At 37.4% G+C, this 12,899-nt stretch overlaps 1 protein-coding gene across 3 annotated transcripts in view; it reads left to right on the top strand.

Moving 5' to 3' along the window:
- The window catches only part of pdlim7 (PDZ and LIM domain 7), a 39,514-nt gene that overhangs the window by 9,406 nt on the left and 17,209 nt on the right, over positions 1 to 12,899 (top strand). For all 3 annotated transcript variants that reach the window (XM_017307191.1, XM_017307189.1, XM_017307190.1), the window contains exons 3-4: positions 7,029 to 7,180; positions 12,645 to 12,672. In XM_017307191.1, coding sequence (XP_017162680.1) covers positions 7,029 to 7,180; positions 12,645 to 12,672 — 180 coding nt within the window. The remainder of the gene's footprint in view (positions 1 to 7,028; positions 7,181 to 12,644; positions 12,673 to 12,899) is intronic.

The raw sequence follows: 12,899 nt of genomic DNA, 5'->3' as shown, positions 1-12,899 counted from the left end.
ATTTGATAGTACACAAAAACGGTTCTGCTGCTGCACTCTGCCAGACGGCTTTGAAACCGGCCGTGAACTGTTAGTCGAACCATTTAGATCCACTGAGACCCAGATTCACCAACTCTATAAGCTTCACCGATGTTAAACAACTAAAGTAATATTCCCTTCAGTCCAAGCAAGGTTCACAGTGGTTGAATGAAAAGTCTGTGTAGACGTCATCTTTGCAATCATATCTCAACAACCACGAGAAATCCCTGGTTTTGTGAGGTACAGTAGAGTGTGTTGCAATAGCAAGTGCATGTTTTCCAGTGTCCTTCCCTGTATTGACTCCTACACGGAGGACGAGGCAGGTGTTGGGTTTCTGTCCGCCCCTTACCAACCGAAAGGTCTGAACGCAGCAACTTTGACTGCTGGCTTCTGAAGTGAGGGAGCAGCTGCACTCTGAACCTGAGCCAGAAACGCAGGTGTCTGCGTCCATCAACACAACTAAATTCATACAAATTAATTGAGTGCACAATCTAACGGCCGTAAAAGTTTTTTTTCATTTTTTACTGTACATTTGAATGGTAGTAATAGGTGCTTTTATGTAGTGAGTTTACTTTTTTTATTTACCTCAATATGTTAGTGAGTTGATACTCCTGAAGGAGAGCCAGCTGGAGGTATCTAACGCAGTGGTCTCCTAAATGCATAAAATAAACATTGTACAGATGGTTAACATAATAAACTGTGAAATTGTGATGATACGGGTATAATAAACTGGAGTAAAACGCCACTATTATACTTCTTTCCAAAGTTTAAATCTGTGTCAGCCATAGATATTTTGAATATATATCAAAGTTATTACAGCTCATAGTTGCTTGACAAGTCAGTAGAGCCACAGAGCAGTCAACAAAAGTTAAGTTCATGCTGTTCCCCTAAGAACGTTTTAAATGAACAAGGTGTAAAAATATGGTGAACTCCTTGTATCCGTCTTGGATTGTGTGTCTGAATAATGTAGTGGTGGTGAATTTGGCTCCATCACTGCCGCCTTGAGAGAGAACTCAATTATAAGAGTTGTATGTGGCTTCTGAGTTTCTCTTTTATTTTAACATGGTGCCTTATTTCATTCTATATTTTCCATAATATTTGTTTTACTGTAGGTAAGTTATAAAATATTTAATTTAAAATCAGACATTAAGCGAACTACAGGGGTCACCAATCTAACAAACGTGAACTAATTGGGATTGAAATTGGATATTAATGTAAAATGTTTTTCCACTGTATACTTGTTGAAAAATAGGATTTAATATAAGTGATCATTGGAGAAGAGGATTTATTTTGCTGGTTATGCTTACTGTTGTTTAACTATAAGTAATATTCAGTATGATGGGAAGTCTTGGTGGTTCTGGAGTCGTGACTTTTTAAAAATATTTTTGAAAACATACTTAATGGGACAATTTGGACAGAAATTTTCTCCCAAATTGAAGATTTCTTCTTCTTCTTTTTCTTCATTACTGTGTAGATCTCCTCTGCTGTGCTTGCTGAGCCTTTACTTCAATTTTGCGTCATCTGTGACTGATAAGTCATACCTTTTAGTATCTGTGGTAAAAGCTGCTTATCAGCAGCACTGCTTGTGATTAAGACATTCTTAGTTATAAACATAAGAAGTTTAATATTTTTTTTGATCATAATTTTGAGTATGGATCTATAACCCACAAAAAGCTTTTCTAAAATGCACAATGAAAAACGGCTTTGAGAAGCATGTCCAAACGGTGTCAAGTAAAGTATGAATAATGGAGGCAGGGCTGCATTTATCTCTGTGGGGATCCTGATTGAATAGCCTGCCACGTGAAGGGGAGGCTTCAAGTCATGTATTTGGGTCTCCGGTTATTTTTCTCCTTAAAAAAATGCTTAAAATGTTAAACTTGTTTGTAAAATTGAAACAAAAGTGCCTATAATTGCTTCCAGCAAATGCAAATCCATGAGAATTAAAGTGATCTTTGAAATCAGAATCCTGGTTGAACGTTTTTTTTTGCTTTGTTGGACTGAACAAGAACATAGACGTCACACAGCAGCACACTGTTTACAAAAAGAAATAATAACCGTCTACGGATCAGTTATTCAGAGCCAACATTGTCACAAAACCATAACACAAGGGAAGCTAACATAAAAGCTCAACTAGTAGCTATGGCCTCTGCGGATATTGACTGCAACTTCTGTAGCAAAATCTGTTTGGATGTGTAGTCAGAGCAAGAGTGGTGGGATTATGATGTAATGCTGACAGAGACTTCTGTCGTTTTCCACCATTGTTTACGTCATTTGCCGCGTCTGGCTTGTTCTGGAATTATGATGCACACCTCAAATCAATGACATAAAAGTCTGATAAAATGTGACTTAAGACACTTTGAAATCAATTGGATACAAATCTGACTTAGAACCACATATGGAAGTGGCATGTGTTATAATTTTCTTTTGGTTCAGACTGATGTGAAAAATCCTATAAGGATTGCATTTGCCTGCTGCGTGAACATGGGCCAAGACATTTCCACATTTAAGTCTTGCTCTGTGTTTTAAGCCTGGCTGCAGTTTTGATTTTATCTGTCGAGAGCCAAGTATTTATTTTTGTACCTTTTTTTTTTTTATGAGCAGAGACGTTATCGTTTTTATGGTGTCTTCTCTGCTCTTGTGCAACCGTTCATGTTTCATGTTCCCAATCAAAGCAGCAAGTGTGATTAGCTGAGCCAAACATGACAGGAAACTATTGATCGAACGGCTGAGTCCTCTGAGCTTTTGATGAACTAACATTTGCAGAGATCCGTGGCATTTGAGAGTAATCCTAATGGGGGTTCTGTTTGCCAGAAATCCAGGCTCCTGCTTACTTATCTGATGCTGCACGCGTTTCCTCTGGTTATCTTAGTATTTGACACAGGTCTCAGATTTCATTAAGCTGCATGGGTAAGCGGACTAAGCCCTTGCTATTCACAGCGTAGCATCTCTGATCTGTGTAATAGAGGACATGGGAGGCCGGGTTGTACGTGTTCATTGCTTTGTGTCTTGTTGTAACATAACTCTATGCTTGACTTCAGCACTGACTAATGCTCTCACAGCCTCAGTGACAGAGGGAGAGGATGATGTCATTGCTGTGTCAGTCAGCAGCTTACCTGTCAGACTGAGAAAAGGTGGACAGATCGTTCCGTCTAATGGTATGAGTAATGGCAACATCTGGGCCTCGTCTGTAGCTGTCAAACATTTATCCTACAGTCACCAGTTACATCTGCAGTAAATCACAAGCTGTCGACTAATGACATCATGGTGACCTTATAATGGCTGTTCCTGGTAGTGCTGAGTGAAACAGACAAACAGGCTCCTCGAGTTAATTAGTAGGTGTCGGACATTACAACCGTGTCAACCGAGAACGATTGTTTGTTTGTTCAGGTATGAGGTTAGGGGTACAGTAGTGTAATGCTGCTATAGGAAATGTTAGAGACTTCCTACACTGTGGTTTGGATGAACAGTTTCTGTTGTTTAGACCCGATGAAGCCAGAGGAATGCTTAACATTTTTCCAACCTCAAAACATGCATTTCTGCCTCTGATTACTCAGTATGATGGATGGAAACATTAGAGACACGCAACTCTTCTCTAAATTACTAAGGTTGTTTCAAGGTTTGTTTGACAGCTTAGAATGTTAAACACATGCTATTTTGCTCCATTATGGCAGCAGATGTGTTTATGAGAGATGTTCTTGGTCAGAAATGCTCCTATTAGTTTCACACTGTCTAAAGATTTGGCTTAAAAACTGTACCTTACGACTTACAGTTTATTAATATTTGTGGACAGAGGCAATACATCTGCCATTAGTTAGAGTAGTGGTTCTCAACGTGGGCGATACCGCCCCCCAGGGGGCATTCAGAGGACGGCAGGGGGCGCTGGCGGAAATTTTTACAAAAGGGGTGCGCTGGGATTCCTTTGGGGGGCTTTTAGTCAAAGGTAAACTTTACACCTTAAATGCACAACAATACCAGTTTAGACTTTGAGCAACTTGGTAAAACTGTATTGTGAAACATTAAATCATGCTTGGCTGCAACTGTATAGATGGCAGCTCTTCTTCTTCTCCTTCTATTCAGTGTTTGTTGGCTTCTGTTAGCTTTTTGGCGCAGCTCCTCTCCTGCTACTGGTAGCTTCACCGCATCAGTTCAGCGTTACACCGGCTGATGATGTTGCTGTGATTCACTTTGTCTGGTATTTTTGTGCATATGTTTAGGCAGTTCTCTGATCATGTTAAGCAGCAACTTATATTAAAAAGGGTTTTATTTCCGTTTGAAAGCTGCCCGCTTCCATGGGAGGATAACAGAAAATCGCTCTTATAAACATGTAATTACTAAAATCACGATACCCTCACTTTGTATCCCTCTGAATAATGAACCCATTTAAATAAAGAAATCCCTCCATGGGTGATACCACGATAGAGAGCGTTCATTTTATAGCGTTAACACCGGCGCTGTAAGTGGTCCGGTATGAAACGGGTGTGATAGAACAACGGTACCACAGCACTTTTAAATTTCAAGAATCAGAATACCGAAATTGTTTCCATTGTTTTAAAAGGTTTATGTCAGTCTGCCTTTTTCCCATTGATACGTTTCCCGACCGCCCTGCACCTTAGGGGGTTAAAAAAAATAATAATAAAAGACGCGCACATTGCGCAAAACTCTGAAACAGGTGAAGCGGGACATAAAACGGAGCGAMGAACTAGATGTGAATTATGGCATAAAAACAGAGAATCCAAAGCTGAACAGTGAAAAATCAACACATAATGTGAAACACATGACGATTAGGCGGCACAGCAGGTGATGAGTGAAGATTACTGATGGTGAGTGTCAATAAACAATCAAATAAGTCTAGCAACAGGAAAGAAACTAAAGTTGGACATAGCAATAAACCAAGAGAGGATAATACTAATCAAAGGAAACTAAATGGAAATGAATGAAGAACAAAATGCAAGAATAAACTAAGAAACCAAAGTAAATACAGAGGAATAAACTGGTATTTCAAGACATTTCGAGCAATAATTAATACAGAGGAATAAACTGGTATGGCAAGACCTTTTGATCAAAATTTAATACAGAAGATGTATGGCAAGAAACAGACACTATTTCCAGATAAAAGGTAAAATAATATTGAAGTGCCGTGGGTTTGTTGAGACCATATCTAATACTGAGAATAAATATATCTTACAGACCATAACAGTAAATAACTTATCACTTATTTATGTTTTTAATTAAATTTGATTTATTTCTTCAGTATAATTTTTCATGTCAGTGTTAATGTCATGAGGCTGATGACTCCATGACACTTTCAATTTGACTCATTAGGATTTGATTAAGAACCAGATTTGTTCTTTGTAATTTCTGTCCAGTAAAACTATCAATCTATAAATCAATAGACAGGTCTATATAAAGATATAATCCATGTTTCTGTCTCATATTTGTATGGCATTAAAMGGACCTGGAACTTTTGTTTTTCCACTGAAAGCTCTGGTTTGCACAGTAAATGCCATGTGGGTGAAGTTTTATGGATGATACTCTGATATCCCATTCTCCTGAAGGCAGCACAGAGCTGCACCACCAGAAACTGACAGAAACACTGAAGAGAAGAAGAGCTATGATTAATGTAGTTACAGTTCTATCCATGTTTTAATGTTGCAGAGCTCAGTCGTTTTTCAAATAGCTCAAAGTTTAAACTGGCATGTTGTTCATCTTTTATCTGGTCATTTTGTGGAAGATTTAACTACTAGAAAATGGCAAAGAACAATAATTTTTTCCCACTCTGATTGGCTGCTGTTGGGCCTACCAATTTTAAGTTCAATGTTCATTGCATTTTTTGTAGACACCTGTGAAAATAATTTCTATTCCCCTGGCTTTTTTGTTCTCTAGGAAATTATTTTTGATGATAAATACAGAAACAAGCATAAAAATAAAACATATTTATCACTATTGTGATACTGTCACAATAGTGATAGTAATATTAATAATAAAATAATAGTCAATGCAAAGTAGCCTACAAAATCTATAGTGGGGGGCGGTGAGGGACCTGGATAAAGGCTAGGGGGGCGCTGGCCCAAAAAAGGTTGAGAAACACTGAGTTAGAGCTTTACAAACATAAATACTGTTTCATCAATAAAAGCTTTCTATTAAATCAGCTGCTTCAGTGAACCAATTACACTAAGTAGTACAATTTTACCACAAATAACTGCATTTAATCACAAATATTGACATCAATTGATGTTCGCCTGGGGGAAGGATTGTTACATTTCGAATTACAAAAGACAAAAAATCTCAATGATACATTCTGTATAATATATATATATATATATATATATATATTCTTAATGTTTTCAAACATTGTCATTTAAAGCATACTATTGCCAACATAAATCACAATTCTTGCCATATTTTTTTCTCCTGTATAAAAACTTTCCATCCTTAATTCACTGCTGAAGAAATATTAAAGAAGTTGGCATGTATTGTCATTGCTTTAGGGAATTTCACTTGCTAATATTATTAATATAACTCATTTTGTACTTTAATTTTTTCATTAAAGACTAAGTTAATACATATTAATTGTACAATAACCCAAACATTTTTATTTTCAGTATAGTCTAAAAGTTTAGACTTTTTGAAGAGGAATCCTGTGGAAATGTTTTAAGTAGTTAGTTTATCTGCAGCTAAAGGTAAGAAAACCTTTAGCAAGCTGTTCTCAGCTGGATGGTCCTTCAAAGCTATAATCTGTGTCTCACCAGTTCTGAAATATTAAAGGAAGCATTACATTTTTTTTTAAATGTAGTATGACTTTCATTTTAAGTTGTTTTTTCTGTTGTACATTATGTTCATTTTACAAGTTAATTATATTGTAATCAACAGCGTGATCTTTGCAGCCACAAAAGCTCCACCTTTCTCTTCATCCGAGCATTTTTTTTTTTTATTCCCCTGAGTGATCACTGTAATTTCCTGTTATACCTGCTCTGATAACCCCCTCGAACTGAATTGTTGTTTTCCTTCAGCTTACACCGGGTGGAAAGGCAGCTCAGGCCGGAGTTGGGGTGGGCGACTGGGTGGTCTCCATCTGTGACGCCAATGCCGAGGAGATGACCCACGTGGAAGCGCAAAACAAGATTAGAGCAGCAACAGACTCCCTCACCCTCACCCTCAGCAGGTAGGTCGTCTGGCAGCTCATGATGCAACAAAGTGCTAATTTTATCTCATGCACACAGCAGCAGAAACCGCCACAGAGCGTATGGCCTCCTTCATTTTCATTTAGACAAAATTAGATCCCATCAAGACCTTTGAAATTGTTCCCAGACTGTTTGCAAGACGCATTGTCATTTCAGTCTACTATCCATTTCTCCAAGGTTTAGGTACAGCTTTAGTTTTATTTCAGCAGTGCGTTTTATCTTTAATTTCCAGTCCAGGCTTGACGAAACAAGGTCTTGCCTGAGGTGCTTTTAACTTTTAATGTTTTTTGAAGTTTTCTTACTTTACAACTACTGGCCAAATGAGCAAATTTATTTTTTTCAAAGATTTTTTCTGTAACTTTTCAAACAATGCTGTGACAAATTATTTCCCTTTTTACTAATGTGATGTTTTCACTTTTGAGTTGTTCTTAAGAGTTTCAGAAAATTAAAAAAATGTATTTTCAGACATACATAACCTTAATTCATAGAAAATCTGTTTTCGAGATTCATAAATTAGCTGGAAAAAAGCTTTCCAAACCAACATGACCCTACATAAAAATTTAATTGGAGGGTTTTTGACTATTAACGGCCTGTTTTAAAGTCACCCCACCAAATCTCAATTGTAAATAAGTCCAGACAAAGCATCATGCTTTTTTCCTTTTTAGCCATTTAGAGATGGACTTGCTGGTGTGTTTTGGGTTATTGTCCTTACTGCATAACTGAAGTTCAGTAAGACTTAAGGTCACAAAAGGATGGCTGGATAATTGTCCTTCAGGATTTCTGCTGGAAAACGGGTTCCATCAATTGCAGCAAGTTTTCCATGTGCTGAAGCAGCCCCAGAGCATTACACTGCCACCACCATGTTTGACCATTGGCTCTTTTTCTGAAGCTCTCTTTTTACCAGATGTGAGGTGATTCCATAATGTTCCATGTTTGTCTCATCAGTCCACATATTATTTCCCTCAGAGTCTTGATGATCATAAGATGTTTTTGGCAACTGTGAGACGGGTCTTCCTGTTCGTTTTTGGCCAGCTGTGCTTTTCTCTCTAGAACTCTTCAATGGTTACCATCTTTATCCAATCTCAGTCTTATTGTTGAACCAGAAAGCTTGACTTTAAGGCAAGTGAAGCAGTTTAGATGTTCTGGTTTGTGTTGTGACCTCCAGAATCAGCCACTGATGATCTGTTTGATTAGTTTTGGTAGATTAGTTTATCATTCTGGTTTGCTTCAGTAGTTAAGTCTGAGAAATAACGTTGTATCCAAATGTCAGAGACTCTGCTTCTCATCTGTTCTTGAATTTCTTTAGATCAAGGCATATTAAATATGCTGTATCACTTCTATTTAAGACAGCGGTGTCCAAAGTCTGTCCTCAAGGGCTGGTGACCTTCATGTCTTAAATGCTGCCCTGATGAAACAAACCTGAATCCAATGAATGACTCATTAGCAGGTCTATGCAGAGCTAGGTAATATGCAAAGGAAATAATTCAGCTGTTTGATTGAGCTGTGTTGGAGCAGAGACGCATCCAAACACTGCAGGAAACCGACCCTTGAGGACGGGAGCTGGACACCGCTGATTAAAGAGATTTCCTGATTGTACAGGTCAGGCAGTAATCAGGCTTGGATGAAACTGAATCAAAAATATGTTACCTAATTACATGTAATACGTGATTCATACAGGTTATATTGAGTGATTATTATTATTATTTAATATTATTATTCTTGATTTAACAAGGGAAAGGTAAAGTTTTTCACCCAAGCCTGGTTTGGTTTGAATAGCTTTTTCCAGTTAAATCATTTGAGCATTGCATTTTGTATTCATGCAGGTTTTCATACTCTTTTCTTAATATATCTTATACTGTAAAATATTTAAATGTGACAAAAACAGGCAGCAAATACAGCAAGTGTATACGGATTTGGATGGATGTACTCCAGTCTCCTTTTTCTAATAGAAATAACTTCTCAAAGGAGTCTTTGGGTTCTTTGCGTTGCCTGAACTTCAAGATGTCAGAAGAAAGCAAACTTTCCTCGGACTAAAACAATGAAATCTTTTAATCAGTACTGAATAGGCCTCCTACGGGCAGCACTTACACCTGCTCACATAAGTCTTGCCAGAAATTCTGACAAAGTGTCAGGAATACAAAAATGTTTAATCAGTAGCTTAATTATAGGGGGGAAAAAAGATTTTAGTCTCAGAGAAAGATGAAATGTAATCATTCAAGGCCCAAGCACCTTCAATATAAAAGAAGATATCGACTTTCCAAGTAATAAAGCGGAGCTTGCTGCTGCCGCGGGACTCGTTTTGATTTTCTTTTCTTTTTTCTTTTTTGATCCTTTATAAGTAATAGGAGTAAAGCTTTGTTATCTCGTTCACCTCATTGTTGCCTGCCAGGAGACTCTGCTTTTAAATTGTTACATGTCTTTTTTTTCTTCTTTCTATTCACTTAGTTTGAGAGAACAGCTGCAGGGTATTTCAAGTCTTTCCAGATAGCAGAGTCCAAACCTTACAGAGAAGTTTGAGATTTGGCGATTCTGATTTGTAGGGTATCATTTACAGCATTCGAGGCAACTAGCAATTTTATACAATTTATCTTTAAAGTTCAACTAAAGAGCACAGAGGATGTTAATATAAGGCAAATTGAGCTTTTTAAAAAWWTTTTTATCTGTACAATAATTCAAGTTTTGCTGTACTTTAAAATTGTACTCTTGTACAATTTTAAAATTGGGATGTCTAAACAATGCTACAGTACAGTCTGTGGAATCTGCACTACACTGTGCTATACTATCCTGATTTCTCTATAATAATAATGTCATGGTAATGCACAATGCATACGTGCATACATAGATCTACAAAAAGTAGACCAAGTTGTAAATTGGCCAATTCCAGTCACCAATTGGCTTCTTCTTGTGTCTCCAGCCTTAACCAGCCAAACTCCTTTAAACGAGTAAGAGGGAAATTGGTTTAGTTTTCGGAGTTAAATAAAATATGAATGATCATGAAACTTTAAAAGCCCTTGAATTTTTTTTTCTTAAATAAATGGCTCTTTTATCCCACTCCCGGAATGTTAAAGGAAACTCCTTGTTTAATTTATGTCTTCTTGTTAATCTTCACTTTATGGTGAAATGGTTTTGATTGACCTTAATAAGTGTTCTTCACACCAGCTATATTTTTGCTCCACTCTGTGGTTTGCCTCCTCCAGTTCTCATCTCCTCACGGAGTCAAGTTTTTGTAAACATTTCACAGTCTTCCTCCTGTCGTTTTTGCACCAGTGAATTGTCTCCTATAAATCCCAGGTTTCCTGTTTATCTCACCCCGACCTATTGTTGTTGTCATGCTGAAAGCAAAGCAAATGTTTTCAGAGAGGAACTGTTGTCAGTTTTTCTATTTATTTGCATCTTGGCTCACGTCCACTGTTGTTTTATGTCGAGAAGGGAGAACAGCTGCATGGCGATGAGAGATGCTCTGTTTTGGTTTAGTAACTCATTTTCTTCAGTGCCAATAATCATTTCGTGGTTATGGTTTAAACTATAGGTTCTTTGGTGCAGAGAAATTGGTTCATGCAGCATCTCCAGGAACACATTAGGGTCATACTTTTAGGCGTCTGCGACTGGCCCGTTGGGATGTGGTTGAATTGTTTGTGATGTGTTGCAGGGTTGATTACGGCGTCGTTGGGGAGTTCTTTGCGGTGAAATTTCTGACTTTATCTAACATCAGCCTGAAAGCCAAGTATGCATCAACTGAAATTGGTGATCCGTGAAATGAGTTAGAGAATGATCTCATGCCGTTTTCACATTCAGATCCAACGCAGGTCAGAGCCAGCTGGGGGAAAACTAATTTCTTCCGAGAAACAGTGATTTAATCACGCACATATCTCTGAGCCAGAATAAACACAGCCACAGGACAGCAATCATACACATTCCTCATAACATTTGACTCATCAAATTGTGGCTTCCATAAATATAGACCTATGCTTTCCTCCGCCTCTCTGTCCTTTTCGGCTCTGTTGTCATCCTCTATAACTCTGCACCCTCAGTGGTTGAGCAGGTAATGACAGGAACTGTTAGTCATTCCTTATTGTCACAGGAAGTGTCATTTGTAGGTTGCTGAGAGACTCCAGTCTGAAACAATAAGGGGCGGTTTAACTTGGTTACAGCTTTGGGTTGCATTTAAATTTGGATGGTAGTTTTGTTGCAGAACTAGGTGCAATGTGTGGCTCAGAGTTTAATGTGGAAAGAAACGTTAATACGTACATTAGATTAGGAATAAATCCCCTTTAAATTTTTGGATTTTCTGTGCTAAATTGGGATCAAATTGCATTTTCTGAAGGATTTTAGTTTTGAGCTATCCTTGCAAGTTTTTATAATCCTAATCGTGACTTTAATTATCCCGGTGAGATGTTGAGTTCAGAGGTGGATGAGTATGACATTTACAGCAACTTTCTGATCTTTGTGTTTTAAAACATTTGACTTGCCGGTGCTGATTTGAACCATTCTTGATTTCTCTGTAAGAACTAAAACTTATCACCACTGTCTTTTAAGCCTTTGTGACATGAGTGGTTATTAGATATATAGAGGGAATGTCACTGAACGAGAGAGCAGTCATTGTTCAACCAGGTTTTACTGTTTTATAGCAAAGTATCAGAAGATGACAGCTTAAGTGATCTTAAGAATCTTGATTCATGATTAACCTTGTTTAACACCTTTATGTAACTCCCTTCTTTCCAAAAGTCTGCCAGCAATTCAGGAGTAAATGGCCTGACGTCTGGGCCTGAATAAACTGCTTGGCTTTTCATAGCTGCTTTGCTTTATTTTCATTCATAAACACCTTTCTGATACTAAGTAGTTAATTTCAGTAACAACTTCTCTACTGAAGCATGTTGTTGTTAATGTTGTGACATTTCTGGTTTAGATTGACTCAAGCAGCACAGACTCCAGAGGATTAAACAGTTTGTGGGCTTTTCTTGTAAAACTAATTGGGACAATGGGGAAACCTTTCAATCAGTTTTGTTAATCAACCAGATTTTCATTTGAGATTAAGACTTTAAAAAAAAAAATCTTTACCTCCAATTGTAATTTAAATATGATATTAAGCTTTAGTAAAAACGATAAAACACTAAGGTAAATGTATAATTCCTATTTCCTGAATGTCATTATCAAAAGTTCCTTCAGCAGGACCTATGTTTTTAATGTTTCACATTTACATGGTTTAACTTTGTTCAGATTTTGTCGTCTGTGCAATTTAATTTGAGCAATTAAATGATTCATATGGACCCTGATCTTCTACTGTGATCCTGTCATATCATTTCTAACTACTACAACTTTTAAGTGAACACCTTAAAGTTTTTTTCACTTTTGATTTTATTTCAGTGCAGTTCATGTTGATGCTGATCAACGTAAGTCAAAGAAAGACTAACATCTTGATTTTTTTTTCTMTTCTTTTTTCCTTAGAGCTCTTAAAGGAGGTGAAGAGAGGAAGGTAAGAACATGTTTATCTTTAGCAGTGAGCTGACGCCTTTGTGAACACCTGGATGGTTTGTAATGGCATGGATCGTTTTTAAATGGGAAACTTCCTGTAATCTTTACTCGCTCTTGGATTAAAGGCTGTATTATGCCACTTTGTGTTTAAACGAATCTGAATCACCTGCATTGTACATGCACGGTGCATTAGCCAAACACCAGCGAGTGAGGACCAAGCGCTTGCGG

The sequence above is a fragment of the Poecilia reticulata genome, linkage group LG10, assembly GCF_000633615.1.
Source record: "Poecilia reticulata strain Guanapo linkage group LG10, Guppy_female_1.0+MT, whole genome shotgun sequence".
NCBI lineage: Eukaryota > Metazoa > Chordata > Actinopteri > Cyprinodontiformes > Poeciliidae > Poecilia > Poecilia reticulata.
This window is presented reverse-complemented; position numbering and strand designations above follow the sequence as displayed.